The sequence below is a fragment of the Cotesia glomerata genome, linkage group LG6, assembly GCF_020080835.1.
Source record: "Cotesia glomerata isolate CgM1 linkage group LG6, MPM_Cglom_v2.3, whole genome shotgun sequence".
NCBI lineage: Eukaryota > Metazoa > Arthropoda > Insecta > Hymenoptera > Braconidae > Cotesia > Cotesia glomerata.
The window spans coordinates 27,592,278-27,620,115 of NC_058163.1; the positions used below are offsets into that span (position 1 = coordinate 27,592,278).

The 27,838-nt window shown below is 29.9% G+C and overlaps 2 protein-coding genes across 14 annotated transcripts in view; one reads left to right on the top strand and one right to left on the bottom strand.

Annotated features, from left to right (window-relative positions):
- The window catches only part of LOC123268146 (homeobox protein araucan-like), a 39,198-nt gene extending 27,006 nt beyond the window's left edge, over positions 1 to 12,192 (bottom strand). For 2 of the 6 annotated variants that reach the window (XM_044733028.1, XR_006510170.1), the window contains exons 1-2: positions 12,011 to 12,192; positions 10,520 to 10,522 (exon numbers count right to left, since the gene is read on the bottom strand). In XM_044733028.1, coding sequence (XP_044588963.1) covers positions 10,520 to 10,522; positions 12,011 to 12,124 — 117 coding nt within the window. In that variant the 5' untranslated portion in view covers positions 12,125 to 12,192. The remainder of the gene's footprint in view (positions 1 to 10,519; positions 10,523 to 12,010) is intronic. The other 4 variants (XM_044733029.1, XR_006510172.1, XR_006510171.1 and 1 more) reach the window with 3 other exon arrangements.
- Positions 12,193 to 15,627: 3,435 nt separating this feature from the next.
- LOC123268147 (ankyrin repeat domain-containing protein SOWAHB) overlaps positions 15,628 to 27,838 on the top strand; it is a 61,084-nt gene continuing 48,873 nt past the window's right edge. For 5 of the 8 annotated variants that reach the window (XM_044733031.1, XM_044733032.1, XM_044733030.1 and 2 more), the window contains exons 1-6: positions 15,630 to 15,775; positions 15,991 to 16,052; positions 17,811 to 18,371; positions 18,440 to 18,589; positions 25,844 to 25,879; positions 26,038 to 26,145. In XM_044733031.1, the coding sequence (XP_044588966.1) occupies positions 15,649 to 15,775; positions 15,991 to 16,052; positions 17,811 to 18,371; positions 18,440 to 18,589; positions 25,844 to 25,879; positions 26,038 to 26,145 (1,044 nt within the window). In that variant the 5' untranslated portion in view covers positions 15,630 to 15,648. Of the gene's footprint in view, positions 15,776 to 15,990; positions 16,053 to 17,810; positions 18,372 to 18,439; positions 18,590 to 25,843; positions 25,880 to 26,037; positions 26,146 to 27,838 lie in introns of all 8 variants that reach the window. The other 3 variants (XR_006510176.1, XR_006510177.1, XR_006510180.1) reach the window with 2 other exon arrangements.

A 27,838-nucleotide genomic window follows, 5' to 3' on the forward strand; every position in this document is an offset into this window, starting at 1 on the left:
GGCTGATCAGTGTATTGCACCGTAAAAAACTCCGTTCAATACACCCTCCTTCTGTTAAGTCATACCTTAAGTTTCATTATACCTCAACAACAACAACAACAACAACAACAACAACAACAACAACAACAACAACAACAACAACAACAACAACAACAACAACAGCAACAACGTGTATGTCTCTCAAAGTTTTATTTCATCCCTCTAAAACACTAGACTTACTTATTTATTTATTTATTTATTGCACTATACACATACGACAAACACACAACAAAGGCTAAGGTAAAACACTGGATTATTTACCCAGCTCATTTTTTGATCGTGTTCTTCCAGCATAAGTATACGCCACTGCCCAGAAAAACTCGCAGAATGTAATCCACCGTTTACCTTATACACCTTACAGTTTCTCCCAACAAACATTAACGAAGCTATGAGCTACCAAAAATTACCATAAGCCTACTCTTAAGTTTCATCAATTAACCCGACTATAGTATACACCAATAAATTTTTACATGTACATTTAATTCATCACTAACTCATTTACCCTCATCCCTCTTTTGTAATTCATAAAAATAATAGTATATTTTTAAAAAAATTATTTATGGTAAATCTTAGCAATTTTATTTTTTTATTTTCGATAAAATATAAAAGAGAGTTACAAGTAACTTGAGCGAATACGACGGCCCGTCGGGGTTTATTATCCATTCTCGTAGTCGATACTTCAACAAACACCGCGGGGTTCCCAATGACTCCCGCTGCTCGAGCATTTCCATTTTACCCCTAAACCATATCACCAAAATATACAACCGTCATATAGGCATATGCATATGCATTATATATATATTTTTTTTTAATAATTTTTGTCGCCAGGGGACATTTTTTTTATTACTCTGAAAAATATAACAAAAAAAATAAATCATGCCGTGACAAAAAAATGATTTAAAACAGCAAAATTTGATTATTAGACACTGAATTTTATTTAAATAAAATAAATCTTTTTTTTTTACAAATTTATAACATTTTTTTTAAGTTAACTTTTAACTCTCAATATGAGACAAAATTTTGAAAATAATTAAAAAAAAAAGATGTTTAGAAAACTATATATATATATATATTACGATGATTAATTAGCTGACGTGTTAAAAAAATTTAGATAATCAGGGAATAAATTGTAAATTTTAATACAAAGCCCCGAAACGAGATGAAAGATGAATGAAAATTCTAGCTGAATTCCAGCGGCGTGAGATTGCACGCGTGGGAAAGTATATTGACGCCAGTTAGTGTCGATGTATATGGAAGCGGGATATTGGTGTATGAGTGTACAATATTAAATATATATATATGTATATAAAAAGATAAAGAAAGAGAGGGGTAAACCTTGGACGGCGCTCGCACATCCTATAATTATTTATTTAATCGACATATATGCCATCAGTGATCATCATCATGATCAGCATATCCATTATTTATTCTGTCAAGGTATTGAGACAGGTATTTCAATAAGACTACTCCATGACAATTTATCCTTCATCTTCATTAAAATTCTCCAGAAATCCTCAATCGTCTCGATATATGATCGGTCTTTATTATCATCAACAAAAGATTTATAAATATCGCGTCTCAATAACATTAAAAACTTTCTGTTACCGTTTTTGAATACAAAAAGTTTATATCAAGTTTCAAATAAAAATATAAAAGCCGGTATGGATATATATTTATAAAAATTTTTATACCAAATTAAAAATTAAGACATTAAAATTTGCTCATAATACAAAATAAAATAAAGAAATAATTACGTTTGAGAGTAATTTAAATTTATCGAATAGTTTAAAATAACAACTTGTTAGATTATTATTAAATTTATGTCAACTTTAAATTACTTAAGAAATTTCTAAAATAAACGAATTAATGTATTATTTTAGTTACAACCACTCGATATATTAATAGATTATCATGCAAAAATATGATAAAATTATTTCTATAAACAGAAAATCAGCAGCTTCTCCATTTGAACAAGCAAATATAATATGAGCAAATAACAAATCTACAAAAGTTGTGGCTTCTTTTACGAGATAGTAACTCTTAAACAATTAATCTGAAAACACGAGCCGTTAATTAAAACCTTAAACGTTTTTTATGCTCGTTAATAGGAAGCGAGTTTTAAATAAATCTGTTACCACTCGTATATATATATATATATATATAAATATATATAAGTAAAGCGTGCCTCAACTGTGTACATCGAATGTGAGCGTGAGAATCGATCGCTGTTTAATATCGATCCCCACCAATTACGTGATCCTTTCTTTTGAACCTTACCGACAACTCGCTTCTTGTAGAATTTATTAAATTGCTTCCAATATTATTATATATTTTATATTACATATTTATATATATCCTTTACTACACGATACACGCCGTGATTATCCTTGTGATTAACCCAGCAAACCAATTACTTAGTTGGTATAACCTCCAATATGACGAAGGATTCCAATAAATACAATACATACATTTTATATTATAATTGATACATGTCGTTTATTGACATGTACGTGTATGTCAGTCATAATTTGACAATTGATTTTATTCCGGCATGAAAATTATTGTAATTTCAATGTTTTTTTTTTTTTTTTTTTTTTTTTTTAATTTTATTGTGTATTTTAATTTCTTTTTTCGGTAGTAAATGGCAAACAAAATAAAATAAATAAGCCTGGGTAGACGTTTTAGGTAATATTATTTATCTCCTAGATCGTCCAGGTGATGGTTTTAGAAGCCCTATAATTATTTCATTGATACCCATACATAATAGTTGTAATAAAAATTAACATTACGGTATGTTTTACGTTTTTTTTTTAATATTTTATTTTTTTCTGCTTTGGTTGAAAGTAGGTATTTTATTAAGATTACAATCCTTGACTATATAATAATAGATGATTTAAATCTATCTTATATTTTGTATCTTGTGTATATATATATGTGTATAGAGAGAGAGACTTTACAAAAGTGATATAATGCATGGTGCATAGGGTGCATAGTGGAGTAAGTTGGGAAAAAGAGCCAATTTTGAGGTGAATTCAGATGAGTGGTTGAGGGGGGGGGGAAGAAAAAACAACAAATGAGGTCGGAGCATACAAGAGGACGATGTCATATATATCGTGAATTGTGGATAAGACGCCTAGTATATAACCGGTGATGGAAGGAAGGAAGATACTATACGTTACAGGTGAGAGCTCGGAACTCGCGTGCTGCAAACGACCCGTACCGGCAGCTGCTGATTTTACTTTCGGGTTTTGATGGCTACAAGTATTATGGGACCTCGAGGTATTAATATCAGACTGATGCTTTACTTAATCATATGTATATGATGGTATGTATGATACCTATATATAACTATATCCTCTAATGAAGTATCTTTTATTTATTTTGTCCTACGATAATACTTTTATCAAAAGTAATTTTTTTTCTTTTCTAATTATTTCGAGTCGTTTTTAGTTCTATAAGATTTTTCATTTTCTGGTATCTTGAATTTCACAAATTGGAAAAAAAAAAAAATAAAAAAGAAAAAAGAAATAAAATAGGATAATATATGTGGTCTTATAAGACCTTGGAACCTCCTACTCGCGGTACTAAGTTTTATCGCCGACAGAAGTGGTGTAGCTTACTACCACCGGCGTAAAAACCGGGATTCGAATTGAATGATTGCTGAATAAGCGGAAAAAGGTGGTTAACGGCACGACGCCCCCGCACAAAAATAATCTAGTATCGAGGGTGGTTAAACGACAAAAGAATCAGCTTTCGAACATTTCTCCATTTCTCAATCTTAACACTTAACTTACAGCACAGTATACATATATTCATACTCAAACTCATATACTCTAAACCTTGTATTATATGTACATCGTACATACTACACATATACTTTTATTTATTACCGCGTCCATTGTCAATAACAATAAATAACATATATTTTCACTATAAAAATATAAATTCATTGATTTTTTTTTTTTTTTTACTGGATATAAAAAATTATCTCAATAATTATTAAATGATAAAATAATAATAGTTGTATAAATAGAAAAAACTGTTAGAATTACTGTTATATATATATATATATATATATATGCATAAATAAGTAAGCTTACTATATCAGCCAAGTGGTTTTGCTTAATCAAGTGCCGACGGTATAGGATATAGGGTCGTTTCCTATTGAAATAAATTGTCATTAAAAAAAAAAAAAAAATTCTAAACACGGAAAATTAAAATTTGCTTCTATATCGGCACTAATGTTGCACTTAGTTATATTTTACTCGATGGAATAACATATACGTATATGTTAGTACTTTAAGTAGAGACATACATAATATATACAAAAGGAAATGAGTAAAAATTAACACGTGTCGCGGTAAAAATGCACGTGCGTTAACCGAACCTGAACCTTTTATATTATTATCCCTGAGCACTATTGTCAATTACTTGTGTTGTGTCAACTCAATCAATAATATATAAATTCAAGTCATAGGGTGAAAATAAAGTGTATTGAGTGTAATAAATAATAACATATGTATAGTACAAAAATACCCAGTTTTGATAATATAATGTAAAGAAACGAAATAGGCTACAAGTGCAACAAGTCTACACTGAAGACACAACTGACAGGCATAATTATTTAAATTATGATAAATATAAATTGTTAACAAGTGATTTAATTAACAGACTTGAATATTATGATAATAATAATATATACAGGAGAGTAGATGATGTAAGTAGAAACAGTAAGAGGTAGTAAAGGTAGAGAAGTAGAGAAGCAGAGGTGCCAGAATCGCGCCTTAAGGACAGATTATGCGTGGATAACTGGACAGAGACACGCTACGAAATTTAGCGTTACACGCCCTGGTCGTTAACGCTCTCGGCTCTATACTTGCTTCTTGGTTCTCGTTGCGCATGAATATGCAGTTTGACTCAACTTCTGGCACCTATACTTGGGGTTCTTGTATAATACGTTGTATTATAATAAGGGGTGGTGATGATGCTGATGCTCAGGGTAGAGTTGGAGAACGTGGGAGAGCTCTATATTCTATATAAACTCTATTTATACAATATGTATATATATATATATATATATATATATATATATATATATATATATATATGCATATGTGTATGAGTATAGCGATAGGTATAGGTATAACAAGTATTTATATGGGGTTACTGCGTACCCATAAATGCACCTCGAGATTCGAGACTTGGGACTCGAGACACCTGCAGGCGCACTAATAGGCTAATGGACCGCCCTGTAGAGGACACCGAACTTTTTTCAGACGATTATTCAGGTGAGTATTATTACAATAAAAGAAAAGGAGAGTTTTCACCTACCACTGCTATATTTATATATATATATATATATATATACGATCGCTCATTTTAATATTATCAATATTTTACAAAAAAATTAAAACCAAGTTATTGAAATACTTAAAATTTTTAAGTTAACCTGTGGATGTTGAATTTGTTTTTAATGGGTAAATCGAGTTACCATAACAACAACGATTAATTTTCAATCATTCAATATATTTAATTTAATCGTATCCGGTTTTAAAAGTTCAACACAGTATTTAAAAAAAAATTTTTTTCTAAAATTAATTCCCGGTTTGACTATTAATAAAAAGGTAAAATGAAAACGCTGTAAAACGAAAATTAAGCTGTGATGTGTCCACAGATATGTAGACACAATAAAACGGCAGCTGTCCCATAAGTGACCATAAGTGACCTATACCTTTACTACTATATTCTATATATGTATATCATTGTATAATAACATAGTACTCGGAAAAATATTTATATTATATCTCATACGATTCTCTTATCCAGTTTATGCCCTGTATAATAATGCCCAGCTAGCTACTACATAGGACGTATACAGTAATAGATATACATATGTGTTCTGGCATTTTAGTTCGTATCCCTATATCAACCATTACACAAAAAATAAAACTACATCATGGATTTCACCTCGATCAAGATAAAATAGACCAAAGTCACAGGATGTAACGGATCCTTTTTATTATGTATTATTTTATCTATTCGGGGCCTTATTATACATAAATATTATGTTGAAAATATAGAAAACAGGTGTCTCTCTATTATATACTATAGGTAATCCTAATTTAATTGTTCTTGGATGATATTTTTATAAATAAATTTTACCCAAAAATTTATAAATTAATATTTTTTAAATTAATTTTCATTTTTTCATTTTTTTTCTTATATTCTTATGTTTATATTTGGATATAATATAAATATAAACATTTTATTTTATTATTTAATACTTCAAAACCGTATAGACAATTATTTCTAACATTATTCACATTTAGAACTAAGTAATAAAAATATCAAAGACGCGTTTATTATTCACAATAGCCACTAAATATTTTTTTATAATCAGTAAATAAATTTTTGACTTTTTTTATTTCGTTGATTTTATGTCATGAATAACATTATATTACACTAAAATTTGTTTGTATTTGAAATAAAAATGTTTGGTTTTTACTTGCAGCAATAAATAAGTTACTTTTTTTTTTTTTTTTCAAGGAGAAATTCTGAAATAAATATTATTCTTTACTTTGTATTTTATATCTGCTAGGTCCCAGTGTTGGATGGTACAGAAAAAAAAACAGCAATAATAATAATAATAATAATAACAATAATAATAATAATAATAATAATAATAATAATAATAATTTGGCCACCATAAATAATATTCGAGTGCGGCGTTCTCTTCTTATTGTCCCGTTACATAACAAGTAAATTGTATATTAGTGTGTATTGAATGAAGGTTTGTCAAATTGAAATTGTCCTGAACAGAACCAAATACAAACGCACGCTTATACCGAGTATAACTAAATATGTATATAGCAGAAGGTATAAAGGTACTGTGGCCATAAATCCACTTTCAACAAACAAATTTACCTGATTTTCAAAGTTTACAACCGTTTATACAAATAAAAATTTTTAAGAAACCAAGGTCAAATTTTTTTGGAAAAAAAAAAAGAATAAAAATAAAGAAATAAAAAGAACAAGAAAAAAATTTTAAGGGTTACGTTAATGGTTTATGAGCAGAAATTTTTTAGTAGATATTTCGATTGTTGGTCGTTTAAAAATATGCTTTACTATATATATACTCATCAAGCATAAAAAAAAATAATTATAATTGAGTATTGTTTTAGGTTTCTGTCGGAATTGTCAAAAATAATCAAAATACATATTTATGCTGGGATAATTAATTAACAAACCAAGTATTTTACATTTTTAATCCTATATAATAATAGTAACAGTTATGAGTATAAAACTAATTATTTGTGACATTTAAGTGATAATAAAACGCGATAAAGATTAAATTGTATTTTAATTCTAGTGGACTATTATTTATATCGAAAAGATAACAAAATTTCTCAAGTGTTGTGGAAAATATTAACTCAATAAATAGTTAATAAATAATTACAACTCTCTATTTCTTTTCTTTATTAAATTTATCGAGTGAAATAAGTCAATATGCATACGTTTTTTCTAATATATATTATTTTCAATAATATTTGTTGAGATAAAACTACATATTTTATGGTTATTTACGTCCTTTGAAAATTTATTTTATCTCATGTACCAGGTTGTTTATTTTTTTGTTAATTAACGCGAAAAATGAAGGTGTAATAAGAAAATTTGTTTTTATAATAACGATTCTAACTTTTAATATAGTCATCATCATGTAAAAATTGCCACTTTGTAATTTTTAAATCTTTTAATAGACAACATAAATCATTCAAGCTTTATTGTAAATTATATCAAAAGCTTTTGATAATACTATCAGTATTCATATAATAATAATAATATGTATGTTATTTTAACAGAACATTCTTTATATAGAAAAAAAAATGTTTTTATTTTTTTTTCCGCATTTACCATATGGGTAGATATTATTTTATTTCATACAATACTAATTTACATGAATTTTCTTCTCTAAAAATTAATTTTCTCCGGTTATTGAGTGATATATACATATATTAAAACTCAATCTCTCATCTGAATCTACAGCAAACTCTCAGCTATACATAATATCCATTAACGACGGCTTGCAGAGTTTCCCACCGTCGATTCTAACAGTCTATATCATCATCATCCTACTACATATAACCTATATATATATATATAGTATATAGATATACGCATGTGTTTACGATACATGTTCCTTGCTTAAGTACCTATATATATATCGCCCAGTTTCGCTTTTCACCCTGTTTCATCCTGATGTTTAGCCCGTCGCGCATAGCTGTCCTAGCTGTCACCCTTATATGCAACAATATTTTATTTATTTAAAAAAAATAACATGGAGCAATTATTTAAGTAAACATTAAAGTGATAAAATAATCCATCATTATTGATTTATTTATTTATTTATATATATATATATATATAATTATCTTATTGAGAAAAAATTTTTCAATAAGCAGACTCTCTTTATTAATTATTTCAATAACTTTCAAACATATATAAAGATATATAAATTTTGGAGTAGACATAATCCACAGATTCGGTAGAATCTGGCGCCAAGTTCCGTTCAAATCCGTTGTAAACGGAGCGCCAGACTACCGACTATGTTTACTGTAAGCAGAGCGGTATTTTGAGGTTGCAAAATTTTATTTAATTCTACGGTACTTTTTGTTCCTAAATTTTATATTATAACAGTAATTCATGCTTTATTTCTATGATATTAATTAATTACATTCAATTACAACAATTAATCTACTTGAAATTATTAAATTTTATCAGCACAAATTATAGCAAGCTCAAAAATTTTGATCCTGACTTTTTTTCTATGTAAAATGTGACATGCCACAGACTAAATAATTCGAGAATGCATGGTAATCTTCCAATAGATGGGAAACTACAGTTAAAAAAATACATTTCACAGCTTGCATCTACATCCGCCAGGGTGCACTGGAATTGTTTTTACATAAACTGTAGCTTCAAGGGGATAGTTTGCTATAAAAAATGCAGCCAACCCGAGATTTGGTATCAATTGTAAATTTTTATTATAATTACAAAAAATACTAAAATCCGAACAAAAAAAGTTTCACTGTAAAAAAAATCGCGCCAAGTCCACGTTCATAGGACTATTAAGAAAAAAAAAATTTCTTTTTTCTTTACAAAAAGATATAAAATTAAAAAATTAAAAAATCCAAGTAACCGATATGATTGTATTTGATTTTCGGAAATTAAAAAAAAATTTATTGTAAATTTGAAAATTATAAAAAAAATTTTGGAACGTACTTGGTGTGCGTCATTGTGTGTTTCAATTTTTTTAAAGTCCTGGTAAATAGATTTTACGAATTTCATTAAAAGTAAAATATTTTGCAACCACGCACACTAAATACGTACCGAATTATTTTTTTTAATTTTCAAATTTACAATAAAATTTTTTTTAATTTCCGAAAATCAAATAAAATCATATCGGTTACTTGGATTTTTTAATTTTTTAATTTTATATCTTTTTGTAAAGAAAAAAGAAATTTTTTTTTTCTTAATAGTCCTATGAACGTGGACTTGGCGCGATTTTTTTTACAGTGAAACTGTTTTTGTTCGGATAACAGTTTATATCTATACCACATAAATACACAATATGATAAAATTAATATATATATATATATATTTATATGCATTAGTATGAGTGGTTAAAGGTAAAATTGAATGAAATGAAATGAAATGAAATGAAACGAATGAAATAACTTTGGCTGAATAGTGTGATACGTTTTGAGAATATAAAAATGGTTATCCACGACAGACGATGATCGTAACTGGTAAAGTTTGCCTATGGCCGCGTAATAATCAGGATATTCCCACACGTCGGTTGGTCCGTCGTGGGAAACTTATACGTGAGCTAAAACAACGTTGCATCGGTTTATAAGCCCGTGTGCTGTATTTACGTGTACTGCACCGACAGCGTCAGCGTCAGCGTCAGCAGACTACTTCCATCTTCGTGTGCCCTTTTTGTTTTAAACTTGCTCTTTTCATTTTTTTTTGCTGATTTTTTTTTTTTTTTTTTTTTTTTTTTTTCTGTTAATACTCCTGAGTCTTATACTAGTGTATCAAACTTAAATTCTCATGATGAGTTATCTGGGAGTTAATTGTCAGGACAATTAATACACACGCAAACCTTCAATCTTAGTATATATATACGAGTACTTGCGTCTTTACTTTTTCTGAGTACTCGCTCGAGCATAAATTTACCCGGTTACATGTAAATAAGAGCCAGAATAAATAATAAATCTGGGTCCTTTTTTTTTTTTTTTAATTAAATTCATTTTTGATAAAAATCCCTAAATACCGAAGGTAAAACTATTTTTAACGCGTATACATCATACCGGCTGTACTAATAGGGCTAACAGTATAGCAGTTTATTATCCAACTATTGTAATGTACACATCGATATTCAAGTTTTTTATAAAAGTTATTATAGGGACAATTATTGCACTTGCTCGGACATAATTTATTTTCTTTAAATTATTAGGTATTAGTAGTAGTAATACGCATTACCAAGTACAACAAGTGGTATTTAAACTTTCCACAGTATAAGTCGACAAAACATAACTGTATCATTATCAAGAGCATTATTAATAATAAAAATTAATATGATTAATCGACTCATACCATCTGATATATTTGTTGTTGGATGGTAATAGTATTATTATTATTATTGTTGTTGTTGTTCATAAAAGTAGAATTACTTGATTGATATCGTTTGGTAAATTTGTTAATAAACGAGTTAAGGTGAGCTCTCTAGAATATTAATCGAGTTAATAAAAAGTAGAGTTGATAGCGAACGTTTAAATAAATTTATATTTTAATGGCATGTGAGTGAGTGAATGAATGAAAGATAAAAGTATAGAGTGTAAAGGAAAAGAAGTAATAGAGGGAATAAAAGAGATAATAAAAGGGTGAAGAAAAAGAAGATTATGAAAGAGTAGGAGGAGGAAAAAGAGGGAGAGCAGGTGCGTGTGATGCGAGTAAGAAGCCGGTATACCCGACGGCCTGCAGAGCTGCACGCGCCCTTAACGTTTGCCGATTACGCCACCGATATCTTTCTTATTTTTTAATTTTTTAGTATATATATATATATTGTTATCTTTTATACTCTTGACTTTCTGCTCATTCATGATATCGCACCAGTATATATGGTAACAACAATACTGAGCGTAGTGCTGGATGCTCATCTAAATCCCTATAATTTTGGGGATGATGATTACAGGGCAGCTCCGTAACCAACGCCCCAGTTTTTAAAACTGATACTTTCACCCTATTTTAGTTTTGTTATTATTATTATATCGTAATTTTGTTTCATTGTTTCGTTTTTTTTTTTTTTTTCCCTGATATTAATCCAGGCAAATTTACTTGTATATATACAATTGATACTTGTCAAATTTTAACAATCAATTTTTAAAGTTTTAATTAAAAAAAAAAGAATTATTATTGTTATAAAATATGATTAAACAATAAATAAAACTTAAATAATGTAAATTGATATTATAAAACAGTAAGTTTAGTTATATTGTATTTATAAGATAGACAATATAGCCAATGAAATGCTTAAGACAAATAATAGAAGGATTAAATAGTAGTAACTAGTAACGATTATTGGCATGCTGTCTGATAACGTATTCACGAAATCGATAATTCAGTCTCCACGCTCTCGAATATTAGCGCTTATCGATATGTCCCTAAGCGAGTACATGGCATACGTCGAACCGTCGGTGGGACTACGTAATTGGTACCGTGTCTGTTGACGCACCAATCCATTCCCTAAAATTAATTCCCATCTCTCGATTCCTCAATTCTACATTCGGTATACTATACAGAAATAAATCATCTACTACCATATATATATATATATATATCCTACTAACCAACCAATAATATTATTATTATTATTATTATTATTATTATAAAAATATAGTTGAGTACTCACTTGTTGTTGATTACAAAGAAACGCGGGATTCAAATCAGGCGGCGTTGGTTGTCCCGAACCGGAAACATCCTGAAGGAGCCCCACGTGTTCCCAGCAGTCCTCTTGCATGTCCATTTTTATTATTCACTTTACTCCTATATATTACAATAATAAATATTCCAGTATTATTATTAATTATTTAATTAATTCAATTAATTAACATGTTATCACTGAATAATCCACTGATTTTCAACACTTTTATTATATGTTATTATATTAGGTATATTTATATTTGATAAATAAATAATAACGAAAACAAAAAAATTGTCAGTTAATTATTATAAATAAATACTTGTTGGAGATGAACAAAAGGGATATAGAGACACTATTTAATTTTTATTTAATATTAATATTTGAATTCACTATTTATTAAGACACTTTATTATTAAATAATATTTAACGTAATGCACTGTGGAGGATGATGACAATGACGACGACGACGACGACGACTAGGGCGGCCGACGGTGGTGGTCAGTAAATGTGGAATGAAGTTGCCCCGAGGCCTGAGGGTTAGGTTGGGTAAGTGGAGCCAGCGAGTTGCAGCCAGCAGCAGGAACACCAGCATCAGAGAGCTGGCCATTGAGTGAGACAACAAGAGACGACGACCAAAAGACAAAGAGACGAAAACGATATTGCGAATGCTCGTGAGTGAGATAAACAGATAATGAGATAAAGAGAGAGGATTTGGCCAAGTAGTGCCTACCCGGTTGGTTCCCGATCGAGCGAAATGGAACGATACAAGTAGTAGAGAGGACCGAGCAAAGAGCTAACGCAAGAGAGAACGCCGGTGTAGTGGGTAAACGTGCGTGGGGGTTTTCGGAGCCAACGAGCCGTCGACTAGTAGTAGTATAGTACGGAAAGAGAGGGCGACCAACACCAGACAGAGAACCACCAGACTGCTGCTGCTGCTGCTGCTAGTGCTGCTGCTGCTAGTGCTGCTGATGGGGTTGCTCCCAGAACCGATGGAGAGAGAAAGAGAGAAAGAGAGAGAGAGGGACTCAAACCCGAGCCCGAGGCCTAAGTCTACTCTAGGTTGGAGGTGGCGCCATGCAATACCTGCCCCCGTTGGACCTGCGTACCTCGTGTACTTGCTGCTTACGCTTACGCGGTACTTACCCGTCGATTTTACCTATGTCCTACATCCTATCCATCCTATCCTATCCTATCCCTATCCATTTTACTTATATTAAAATTTGATACGTGTTTAAGACAAAACAAACAAATTTTAACTCAAGAAAACCCTAAAGAGGATCCTAAAGGACCAGTGATGACCCTACAGGGCCCTAGACATAGAGATGAACAAAAAAATTAAGCTTATTATAATAAGATGATAATACTCACATATGTATGCAAAAAAAAGCTAACACGTCGTACTTATATACGTTGATATAGTCATTGGGTTTCTCGGCGATTAGTCCCGGGTTAGAGAATAGAGGTCGAGTTTCTCCGCTAATAAAATTATTTTAAATAACGCGGCTTCAATATAACAGCTCTCCATTCGTCATTATTATATCATTTTTATTCTTTTTATGGTTTCTGATATTATTTTTTTTTTTTTTCTTTATTTTTATATTTTACATTCATTATTTTTTCGTATAATAAAAAAATATATAATTTTTTAAAAATATAATAATAATAATAATAATAATAATAATAAAGAAAACAAATTAAATTAGTTAATTAAACGTGTGTATAATGAAGTTTTATTTGAAAATAAAAAGGCATATTACGCGAATTATTTAGTTTGTGTAGATATGCTGACAAATGTCCAGAGACTCTCAAGATCAAATAAAATAGTAATGGTATGTTTTTTTTTTTTTTTTTATTTCCTATATACTTTTTAGCGGACTCGTGGGAAAGACAAACAATACTGATATGCACTCAGATTCCACTGTAGAGGCAATTCACCATGCTCTGTAAGACTGGTACATATTTATATTCATACGCTGACATAATTAGTAAATCAAAAATTTTTTTCTATTTATTTTTTTTTTCAATGTCACGTTAGTCTTATTATTATTTAACATCAATTTTATTGGGTTCACATGATTGAAATTGATAAATTGTTAAACGTAAGAAACCACCGATGGAATATACATTTTTTATTTTTTGCTTCTCCATTAGAGGTAGATATTTAATGTCTTTTATTTTTACTAGACATAAAATAAATAGAGGGAGAGAGTGAAAGAGTAAGAAAAATATAAGCGTGCACGCGAGACTTTATGTCGCTGAGGAATTCTTGGGCAAAAACATCACCAGTGCTAATGTTCAGGGGATCACTGCATACCGGGTTCATGACATTCCTCCACGATTTACAAAGAGCTAATCCAAATGATCAGCAACATATTTTGTAATTATTATACACTTTTTTGTTTTTTTCCTTTTTCTCCTCCTCCTCCTCCTCCTCCTCCTCCTTTATTCTCGTAAATTATTATTTTTTAATAAATTACTCCCCAAAAACATAAAATAAATATCTTAAACATTAAAAGTTTAATTCTATTAAAAAATCTCTTGTCTAAAATTTTATTAAAATTATTTTTTAATTTTTTTTTTTCCCATTTTAATTTTAATATGATAATTAAAATTTTACAATGATTAAAAAATATTAAAAAACTTACGTTATATTAATATCCATAATTTTATAATTAAGTTTCCTCTCCATCACATTAAAACTGCTCGACGTATCTAAAATAAAAATTTCAAAAATTAAAAATTATTGTTTTAACAAAAACAAATTAATGTAAAAGAAAATCTCAGATAATAATAATAACAATTAAAATATACGAATGTTAACAGAATTAACACATGACGATAAATTGGATTTTTCCGGATGGTTGTTCATCACTTGATCAGTTACGGTAAAAAGCTTTCAATTTCAATAAATCTACCATTTATTTATTATTATTCCTTTTTATTTTTTATTTATTTTATTTCTTGTCTTCTTTTCTCGATTTTATTTTAACAGGAAAATAAACAAAAAAAATTTTATCTCCCATCTCCGATAGCCGTTCGGCTTAGCTTCATTCCATTTCATTTCAAATAAATATTTAAACTAATATCTGTCCATTTAAAAACAGAAAAATCCTTTTTGTCCAAACGAACACTAGAATCCACTAAAATCTTTTCAATTGTTTATTATTTTATAGTCATCGTCACTCAATCCAATAATTATCTCAATTATTTTATTCATTCGATTGACAGCTTACCGCTAATCATTATATAATAGGTTATAAATAAGTTTTAATATATACTTATATATAAATGAATCTACTGTATTTACTTATATATTGAAAAATGATTAAAAGTCTGATTGAATTAATGAACTTGACATTGTCAATATCAGTACATACATACTTACTCCAATAATATACATAGTAGTGTTATACTTTCATACTCACCCAAATTGAACTTGTATTTAAATGAAAAAAAAAAAAAAAAAAAAAAAAAAAAATATTAATATATTTTTATAAATTAAACTTTAGAAGCAGGTAATTTATTAATGGAAATATATGGTTTGTAAAATGTCCGTTACTTTTGGTTGAGAATTTAAAAGATATTTTAGCCGGTAGAGGCGCCTGTGTCGGTCAGTTTCAGTAAAGATGGCGACCCCCAGTAGTCTGTCGTTAGATGAGATACGTAAATATTTAATTGAAAGTGGAGGTTCTGCTCGCAATCGTGATCTAGTTAAACATTTCAAGTATTTTTTAACAGATCCGGAAACGCGAGGTAAGTCCCCAATAGCTTAAAATTATTTATTATTTAATATTTTAATGGACAAATGTTTAGTGACCTCAGACGATTGCTTGTGTTTATATACATTGTGTTGTGTTAAATGTTTTGTACAAGTATTGGTTATCGGTTATTGTTTATTTTATTTAATTTAATTTCAGTGGTTATGTGAAAATTTATTATCATATTATTGTTATATTATTATGTTGCAGTCGAGGCGAGAAATAAATTCAAGGAATACGTCAATGCCTTGGCGACAATTAAAAATCAAGAGGTAAGTATTTCAATGTGTATGTGTATTATATACATACATACTTCTTATTAAAAGAGCGTGACTGTTTCACTGTTTCACTGTTTATGTTGAGCTGACATACTACTAAACAGGAGCGGCACGACTTGTTGCGCCTTTATAATTTAATACTTGGTAAGACGGTATTAGATTTTTCCACTATACGTGCATTTACAGTACTTGATTGTTTTTATATTTTAATAAAATATGAAGTTTAATAGTTTATCGCTGGATCGACCCAATCAATAAACATATAAACTTAAATAATATTAATTTTTTTTGTTATGTAAAGAATTTTTCTTTACATATTTATTAATTATAAAAAATTCAAATATAATTTTATTGCATTTTTTAACGATTGTAAAATATAATTCGAGTGTGATCATTAAGTGTCTCGTTCGACTCCTGTAAGAGGCCCAGGGAATTTCCCGTAATTAGTTTGGGCCCAGGTACATTTAAGAGATTGAATAGATAAATGGGAGTTTTGTTATACGTAAGCAAACTCACTTATACTTAAAATAAAAAAATACTTAAGTAATGACAATGAATATTAGATAAAAAGATTTATTTTAAACCAAAAGATTTTAGAGTAACTTAAGTACAGAATTTTGAGTGTTGAGACAAATGTCTGAATGAATTTTAATATTGCAAGTTTTAAATAATTTTTAGATAATCAAAATTAAATATTAAATGAGAAATGAACTTTACGAATATGAAACAGATAAAAAAAATAGAACTTGAAAGTTAAACAATTTAAAATAAACAAATATTAAATAATGAAATTCTAAAATAATGCAACAAATTTATAAAATGATAAAACAGAAGTATTTCTACAAATAAATAATTAAATTCAAAAAACGTAAGAGATGCTAGAATCAAGTACATATCTATTTATTCGATTTAAATAAATAAATCATTGTTAAACAGTACAAATGTACTTTATCTTTGCCTTTGTCTTTGTCTATACGTAAATGCGCTTACATATACACAAACACATAGATGTTTAATATAACATAAGAGTAAGTAAGAAAACTATATTGCACTCTGACCCAAGTAGAGGGGACTCATGCGATATTTTTTAACAACTTATGAGAGAGGGTAAGGGCCCAAGACAATAGACAAATAATTGGACATTTGGTTCCCCCAATGAGTGGAAATTAGTAACGCCCTAAAATTCGACACCTTACAATTTTCACAAGAAAATCTCTCTCGTTGTCCTGACGTCCTAGTGTTAACATCACCTAAAGTGTTAATAAGTCTGAATAGACCACGTGTTAAATTTACCGAATAACGAATAAAAGATTGTAAAATTAAAAGTATAATTATGAAGTGAATCAAATCTAAAGAGTAAGTCAAATCAACAAAGTTCATCATTTTTATCAGGTACTTTTTAAATAACTAATATTTGTGAATTTAATAATATCGTAAAATCGTTATATGAAAGAAAAAGTTAACTTTGAATCACTGTTTAATAATTGTAATTTAACTAATGATATTAATTTTTGATTTAAACAATATATGTATTAAAATTATTCAACAAACCTATCTATCTATCATTCTCAATAAATAGAAACTCGGAAGTTCCCGGTCTATTAGCCTAACACGCTAGGACCGAATACTTAAACACAATAAATAATTTAAATGTAAAATCAATTAATTTCCCTAAATTAATTTTTCTTACATAACATTTTATTTTATTTTATTTTATTTTATTTTATTTATTTTTTTTTTTTTTTTGTTTAGGGGGAAAAGTATTTAGTACTTAAAAAAAAGTACATACACAGTCTTGATGATTTAGTAACGTCGTATCCCTATGTGGCATCAAGCACATCATTAGAAAGCCCTGATTTTTTAACACCTACGTCGCCGCTTCGAGATCCTCCGCCTTACCGTCCACCTCCTCCAGCTCCTCTAAGTCCGTCCAATTCCGAAATTATCCCATCTCCGTCTCACGTGTCGAGCACTCGAGCTGCTCAAGATCAATTATACTCAAACTCTCCAACTCATTCAGTTTTTAATTCAAGTACCTCTAATTTAAATATCACCATCGATGATAGTACTAATTATCCTTCCAATCAAATTTTTGGCTCTATTACAAATAATTCGAATTTTGTGACACCGAATCAACAAAGTCAACAAAATATATCAGAAATTAATACGGACTATACCTCTCCAATCTCTCCAACCTCTCCAATAATAAATTCACCTCCAGTTCCTCCGCGAAGAAAGAGCCAGGACAAATTTAAGCTAGAAAATAAAGAAAATATCAGCAATAAAGGAAAAAATGAACAGGAAATTATCAAGGTAACACATTAATTTTATTATTATTTGATTTATTTAATAATTTCATTTTTTTAAATCAAATTAAACAGGAAGATCAAGGACCACCAGAAAGTCTTGGAACATCTGAGTTACCGAGTGTTAGAGAACGAATGCAGCGTTTCAATCGCATGGCCAGTGAAACTGATCTCCACGGTCGTCCGAACAGTGCAACAACTCCGACTAAGAAACGTTCTGACAAGGTATTTTTAATTCAATACTTTTATAAAAGCTTATCCTTTAATATGACAAGCTGTTTGATATTTATCTCACTTAAAATATGTAACGATATAATCCCAAGCCAAATAACGATTTAAATATCTCTATAATAATAATAATAATAATAATAATAATAATTTTTAATTTAATTAAAAATTAAATATTACATATTGAATTTTTTCACTTGGTATTGAGGTATCAAGTCAATTAATATTTTAATTTTTAAAAAAAGTTTATAATAAAATAAAAATATTATAATTTTATAATGAACAAAGCGGCGCCTGTTCTCCGGAAATCCTGTAGTAATCTTTTACCGTGCGGTCTGGTACTATACCGTCTACTCTGGTGCTAATAATTATTATGCACAATGTTTATCGTCATCTGTCTTTATGCATTCTCAATGAGTTGCTAGTGTCGCGTGCCGTATTTACTTTTTCTTAGAAAATAACTTATTCATAAACCAAATCATGACTAGACCTTTGATTTAGGCAACTAAACTGGTGATTATTGACTGAATTTAAAAAAAAAAAAAAAAAAAAAAAAAAAAATATTTACTTAATAAACTAACATTTATACTTGACAAATTTTATTCATTAGTCATTAAAAAAATTCACTGAATATATATAAAATAATTATCAAATAAAAAAAACGTCGTGTATATATTATCGCCCAGGGTGTTTTACTAATTAAGATCACGCATGTCTAAATTAAAGTATAAGTGTTGAGAGTTTTATTTTAGAGTACGAGAGTCTAGACTTGAGAGTTTAAACTACAATGTACTCGCAAGTCGCGAGGCGATGCAATGCGGAATTGGTATAGTATATACTAGGTAGTAAGTAGTAGAGAATAGAGAGTAGAAAGAGTGATGAAGAGAGAAAAGGGATGAAGGATGAAGGTTGAGGGATAGGAGGATTGTGTTGGGTAAAGGGTAAACTAAAGGTCGTGTGTTGAGTGTACCATTTCACTCATCCTTGTTTCTCTTCTCTTGCTGTACTACCGGTAAACTTTAGAATTTTAGTATAGTTTCAGCATACATTAGGAGGTGAGCAGCAAGTAGCAAGCAACGAGTAGTAGAGGAAACTGCAAACTTGGATAGTTTTGGCCTCTAGCTCTTGCATATATATATATATAGAGTTGATGTAACCGTGGATGTAGGGTATGTAATATATATATATATACTAAAAGCACACAGTGAACATAACACTCGGTGGCGCTCAAGTTTGAGTTGAAGCAAAGAGGTTGCTTCAGCTGAGCAAGGGAAGTAAGGCAAGTAAAGCAAGTAAGGCGAGGGTGTAAACCGCACAAAGTAATTTTACAGAATGTATATGCAAAGGAGGAGAATAACTTGAGGAGGTTCCACTGCCAGCTTATAGGTACTTGCATCCTATCCAGAGACGGGTAACTACAGAAGGGTTAAGAGAAGCAGCTTGCGTGATTTCAACTCGACGACAGCCTCGACAACTCCTCGTACTCGCTAAATTATGCGCGTGTCTACTACCAGACAGTACAGTAGCGACTACATATCAACTCTAAGAACTTTATGTCTCGATTTTTTTTTTTAATTTATTTTTTTATTTTTGCTGTTGTTATTTGGTGCATAGTTACATAGTGGAAAACCAGTATTTTTTATAATGGACCAACAAAAAACAGTCAGACGACATATAATACAACAAGTATTGAGAGTGTTTTTTTTTTCTCTCTAATTTTTTTTTTTTTTTTTTTTTTTTTTTTTTTTTTCTATTTTCAAACATACGTTACATTACAAAGAGTCGTATAGTCGTATGTATATGAGACTAGACGCGCGTTGTAAGCAGAGAAACATGTGCAGAGAAACTAACGCGGTCCATTGATGCAGAAAGGAAACGTGTGTCTCCGTAGCGGTTAAGTGGGATGATAGATGAGCGGAAAAGCTACAAGAGATGGAGAAGAGACTACTCGGGCAAGCCTAATGTCCTGGGCACATTTTTCTTCATATATAGTGATAGATAAACGAGTTTAAGTTTTTTTTTTTACTCGCCAGCTTGGATTTTTTTTTTGTTTTAAAAGAGTGGGTGTTGGGATTCCTATATGTATATGCTCGTTGGATGCTATCTGATGTCAAATCTCAGCTCAGAGGAAAAGGGGTCGAGCCGAGGCGATTAGTATATATTACTTTTTATATACATATATTTTTGTACTAGCAACTCAGATACGACACATGGTTTTGCAGACAACATTTGCTTATGCGAGCGGAAACTACGCGGGCGGATCATTATTGTTTCAAATATATTTATATATATTAAGGTCATTATTCAGGACACGACGTGGGGTTAATGCGTAAGAGCTTGGTATGGCACCTGGCTTTTTAGCTTTTTAAGACTTTTTTTTTTTTTAATCTTTCAATCTCAATAATTTTTCTATTTTATTTTTGAACTCGGATAAACCATTAACCAAAAATCTTAAAAAATCGTATAAAAACTTGCGTTTAAGATACAATAATAATAATAATAATAATAAAGTTTTTTTTTATTTTAACGTTTCATTATTTATTTTTGTCATGTCGCGCAATCAGGTACTGGGAGATTTTTTTTGTGTAAGGTGTTACAGTCTATCAGTAGATAAGAAGATAGGTGGGAGGAGGGGGATAAGGTGATAGATATATAGCCTATTAGTTTAAAGATATAAATTTGTATTTATTAAAACAAGTTTAAAGACATTATTTAATATGTAAGTGTTATCGAAATTTTACAGAAGTCGGAAACATTTATTGTCAATTATTATTCGATTAAAATACATAATCGGGTCTCGAAACTTGTTTTAGGCCTGATATGTTCTATTAGTTGTCAGAGATAGTTTATAAAGTGACCAAGTGTTGTCTATATGTACATATAAGTGAATAATGTTTTAGAGGCCTCTGCTACTCAAAGATCTACTCATGTTCGTGGTTTTAGTTTGGACAAGTCATATGGGCTCTTTTGCTCTCTTGCTCTTTTGCTCTTTTGCTCTTTATCAGAGATCTATGAATCGCACAGTGAGCGGCTATTTGTATTCATAAGTCCCCGGGAGGTCGTTTCTCCGTTGACTCTCGACTCTCGACTCTCAACTCTCGACTCTCGTCTCTCGAATCCCCGTCGGGTTAAATCTTTTCTTCTTTATATATATATATATCTTCCTACTTATTCTCAGTGATCCCATACCAACGATGTCCGACGTTTCACTCTTTGCTCATTCTTCACGCTGTACTCTCCATCATTCGTAATATAAACACACACTCTAAACCTTGATGCACCTATATCCATACCTATATCTATATTAGAGCTCTTTATATAATACAGCTAAATAAAAAAAGAAAAAAAAGTAAAAATAAATAACGCAAAAGAAAAATTAATAAAATTTAGTAAAATAATAAGATGTGTCTTAGGAACGTCATTCGATGTGACAAGCAGGGTAACATTCGTTCCCCTATAACTGCACTCTATACCATATTATTATTATTATTATTATTTTTATTTTTATTTTTATTATTATATCTCTTCCAAGTGTGGCATATTCACTTGATTTAGTTTAGACAAACTCTCGACTTGATTTTGTATCAGCTATTATTATTTATTTATTGGACTTTGCAGTGATAGGTACACTATATAACTACATAGCCTATATACGCTGTATGGTTATGCAGTCAGAATAAATATAATGAGACAAACCCATGGCAATGTGCTGTTTTGTAGGAGAATGTGACCAGTCATCGAGTTATTTAATTTTTAAAAGTACCCCCAACCGTGCGTGTTTGCTCAGTCCTGCTGTGAGCACAAATTACCTTAAGACCATATGACTCGTACTCTTCCATCGAGATGATATTCTTCCTTATCCTTATATTAGTCTTGGCTTAATATTTTTATTACTATATAATATCTAACGGCTCTAAAGCTAGATCCTAAGGTGTCTGCCAAGCTCACCTGGTCCAGACTAAATGCGCAAACACCCAATCTTGTCTGTTATACTCAACTCTCCCCAAACAAATCCCCAAAACGGTTAAATATATGTATATAATATGTATATCAAACGGTACAAACAAATCCTATGTCATATATATATATATATATATATATATATATATATATATATATATATATATATATATATATATATATTAATTTAATTTAATTTAATTTACTTAAATTTAATTTGGTTGTTGAGTAGGAGAGAATTGAAAGTTGATTCCGGGTCAGGAGACGCCGATGCACTAAAATGGTCATCGTGACGTCGATGCTCTATCTATATGCTAATCCGTAGATGGTAACCGTAGATTACAATTTGGAATTAGCTGACTCGGGAATATCGTAACTACTGCTTCTTACTCTTACCACCTGAATATGTATACATATATGTATTTATATACAATATATGTAACGGTTCAAGTGTAATTTACGACAATATCTTATTCATCATTGTTAACAATTTTAAAAAATGTATATATTATATTATTATAATTTATTATTGTGTAAAATTTAGTTATTGGTTGGAAAATTGTGTGAACACGCGAGAATGAGAAGACAAGCGGAGTAAGCATAATCCAGTAAATTACATGGCAATAGCGACACGATTGTGATGACGATACGATATGGCGGAGGGTGTTCTCTGGATATAATATAGAGTAGTACAAGGGCTCATACGAATATTCCTGTCATCCGGGAATGTGTACGAATTTAGTTCCATGTTCGTACTCTATTCGCCATGGGCAGTTTATTTCCAAGATAATACATCACCGGATTTAACAAACTGAAATAACACCTCATTCCTTTTTTTATTTTAACATATTTTTTTTTTTTTTTTCTGTTTTAATTATACATGATAATATTTTAACTTTGTGTATTAGTAGGTATAGTAGAATGAATTTAATCGTTATAAATCGGTATCGAATTGTCGGACGATATCTAACAAATACAAAGCTCGAGTGCTTGGAAAACATAGCGGTAACAATATAGTTTTTGGTGCGTAATTAATATTATCAAAGTCCTGTAGTTTTTTAGGGGATAACCATCACGTTAGTAGAGTACCACATTAGTAGAGTACTACCACGGTACATGGTACATAGTCAGAATTAGTTGGAATATAGGAATATAGGAATATAGGAATATACCCGGTTCATGGGATATATGGGATTATAACGGTGCAGATAACGTTAGTAGGCGTTTCCCTGCCGAACGCTGAATCACCCACCGAGAGTTTTCCTGTCACCGACAGAATAGTCGTCGCGATGAGCCGTATAACCGCTAAACGTATAACCCAACTACCAACTACCAACTACGATGCCTCGTTGGAATTGCCTGGTCGTCCGACCGAAAATGAATGCGCGAACGCCCATTAAGGGAATAAATCAGAGCAACGTTATCCACAGATCGTATAATCGATCTACTCTATATCTTCAAACTAATTCCCATTTCCTAAACTATATACTTTTGTCTTTTCTTTGCTTTTGAGGACTTGATCGATTTTCTTTACAACATTTATCAAAAGTATCTAATATATTAAATTCCAAAGAACAAATAACGAAAATTATTACTAGTAACAAAAAATACAAAAGGGCCTTATTTTATATTATTTACAACTATCGAAATTATACTAAAAAAAACTAACGTTATATATTGAAATAATATATAAAGAGCTCCTTGAGATTAAATAAAGTTGTCTTGTCGTACTTGGTTAATTTGAAACACGTGTTAGTATTTGAATTTTGATAATAATGATGATTATGATGCTTTGCGCTACGTCAATAATTAAATCAAGATTTTGAGGAGTAGTCAGAAGTAAAAAATATATAATATAAAAGCCAAAATGAATAACAGAAATATATTTATATATAATAATAAAGTAGCTGATAAACGTGTGGGTACTTGATGGAGATGAAAACGTTTTAATAAGCAAGTTGTTCACGAGTACGTCTCTGGGGAAGGAAAAACGATATGTGTATAAATATTATGTTTATATATGTTGGATACTGCAAAGGGAATGTCAAGTATAATACATTGATACATTAATATAGAGTATAAACCGAAATATGTATGCATAAAATAATAATAATAATGGTTTCATATTTGTGTGCTCTTCTCGTTTACGTGACGTACGAGTGGAAGCATTCGGTATAGGGATGAAACCATAACGTATTGGCGTGTAGCTTGATGATGGTATGGAGATGTGTTTGTTAGGTGGTGCGGTGGTGAGATGGAGGCAAAACATGTTACGACACGAGCAGTCTCGAGTGCTCTCGGAAATTAGCTTTATTATAACTTGGGGACCGCCTGTACCCACCATAATTGCAAGTGAACCAACGCTCGATTAAAATTATTTTTTTTTTTTTTTCATCAATCATTATCTTTGTTTTTTTTTTTTTTTTTTTTTTTTTCATCTACATACTATACAATAAATAATAATTAACTGATTCTTTTCTTTTTTTTCTTTTTTAATTATATTTGTTACTCTACGATATAAAACATTTATTCAAATACCATCAATCAAAAATGATAAATATATCAAGTATTTGTTAACTATTAAAAATTTTAGCAGGGGCATATTACAATTGATAAAAAAAAGTAAAAGATATTTTATCTTTATATGTATCACTTTCAAAATATATTATCATTATTCATTACTTATAAATTAAATGAGCTGATGATTGGTACAAGTAAACAAGTGTTTTGATTTACACATCGCGTCAGTCCCAGTTCCAGTCCCGGTCTTCGACACGCTCTAAGTTTAAGATCTCCTGCTATTTAGTTAGAAAAGTTTTGGTAAGGTATGGCTCGAGTACAGCCCAAGTTGAATTTTTAATGTTGTGATTGATATAAAGATATTGTAAATTGTATTTAATAATGACTTGGCGAAAATAAAGAATGGTAGATAGAATGCCTAAGGTTATAGAAAGATTGGAAAGATTGACCGCCATAGTTTTGTTAAAAGTCACGATGGGTAGTTAATAAAATAACTATACCTTATGAACTCGGTGTCACGAGTTTTCTGTAATCCCATGCCCATGATGAATCTAACGACAAACAATTTAATGCCTATATATGAACATTCATTAAGTTAATCAATAAGACCGAATAATTTTTCCGCCCACTTATATCAATTGTCTTTTTTATTCTATTCTTCTGCATAACATATTTTATTATTTTAGATTTTATTATTATTAATAACCACCTGATTGTTTTGTTTTTTTTTTTTTTTTTTTTTTTTTAATATTATTAATTGGCTTGTTACAGGGTACCGATGAGGATGACAGTGCTTCCGTTGCATCTGTAAGTAACTTTTAAAATACTTAATTGTTTTTAATTACTACAATATTAACTTGATGAATATCAATAAGAATCTATAAGTCATTTTTACCCATAAATTGAATTATTTTTGATAAATTACTTTTGTGTTAAAGAAATTACAGTATGATTATTAATTTTAGCAACAATTGGATGGAAAAGCACGAGAATGGTTAGTCCGAGCAGCTCAGGGTGACTATCAAGCACTAGCCAAACTAGCAGCAGAGGAGCCACGTCTGACAAGGCAGAGGGTGAGTTTTAAAAACTATTTTTAATAATTTATTGTTCTATAATAAATGACCGAGGTGTTGATATGTTTGATAACTGAGAATTCAAAGCCAAGAAATACCGTTTTAGTATAATAGACCCGTACACTGGCAGCAAGGTAAATAATGTATCGAGGGTTAACCCTGGTTGATGTATAACCATGTCATGATATAATAAACGCTTCGAAAATATAATTACGGGTATGTGGCTTACCGTTAACTGCTGCAATAGAGTGAGAAATGATCTATTTTGTTTTAGTTACACCCCAATACTTTTTTATATGCGTTATAAATTGGTGACCATAGTCTGATGATGATGATAATAATAATTATAATAAAATTTTGACACCTGGAAAGTGGCAAATTCCCAATTTTTGAGAGCTGATCGTGATGACAGGTCAATAAATTCAAATGGCCCCGTGGCAATCAGACAGACTGTTGTTACTCGTACCCCTTACCGGTAACTCACCTCTCTATAGTTATTTGAAATTGTACGTGTGTACCTCGGCGGTTAATACTCCAGAGTATTCCCGGCTCAGTGTTTCATTTAAATATTTTTTTCTACACTCTTTTAAACGTACACTATTATTTTATTTTAAATAATCGATCATTTTAATTAAAAACAACCGAAAAATATTAATTAAATTTACAAATAAACTGGTTAAAATAACACTGGAGGTCTTTTTTCTTTTTTCATTAACATGCTAATATTTTACGTTTTAACTACTGGAATGTACATATAGTGCTATTGTAAAATTGATAAAAGCGTGAAAAAATTTTTTCAAACAACAAAAGCTGGCTACTAATATTTTTTTTCTCTCTATTTTTGTGAAGGTTTTATCTGAAAAATAGGGAAAATAAACGAGAAATAGTGGTTTTTAAAAATTCATGATTCCACTTGATTACTCACTTTTATTTAATTTTAAGTTTTTTTTTTTTTTTTTTCTCCCTTCTCCTCCTCTTTGTCTCACTTTATCGTTTTTTACAACCCGTATAATGATCAGAATGTACGTGACACCAAAGTCTGACGAATGAACACGGACAAAAGTGCTCGGTGTATTCAGTAGTTTTAAAAGTATGCTTTGTAAAGTCGGATTGGATGATTGTATTGTTTGAGTTTCTGTTATTGTATATATTGTATATATTGTATGATGTGGACGCGTGTGTCTATTATGTCTCATCGTGATTACGTGCTTAGCATCGCTGGATATGCTCTTTTAGGTTCAATCGTGACTTTCAGGACAATATTAAAGGTGTATTTTATTGCTTTTGTAATTATTCAATTATTTATCCAAGTTATTAGTGATTAATCATATATATTTACTTTTACGTTTAATATTTAAAAACTAATTCATTTCTTTATGAATTTAATATATTTAAACTCAAAGTTTTAACATAAAAAACACATGGTTCTTTTTTACTATCACATTTATGAATGTATCTAAAGCTGTACATATGCAGATGAATCTATATATTAAGGAGTTATAAAAAAAAAAAAAAAACATCAAGTTTTTTTTGCTAGGGAATTGATTTCAACGAAACTTTAATGAATGAAATTTTTTTATCCAATAGTTACCAATAATTATTATTTAAATAAAATTAATATTACAAGGAGTGAAACGATTAAAATGTAACTTGATTTTTGTTTTTAATTAAAAAATAAATAATGAGTGGTATC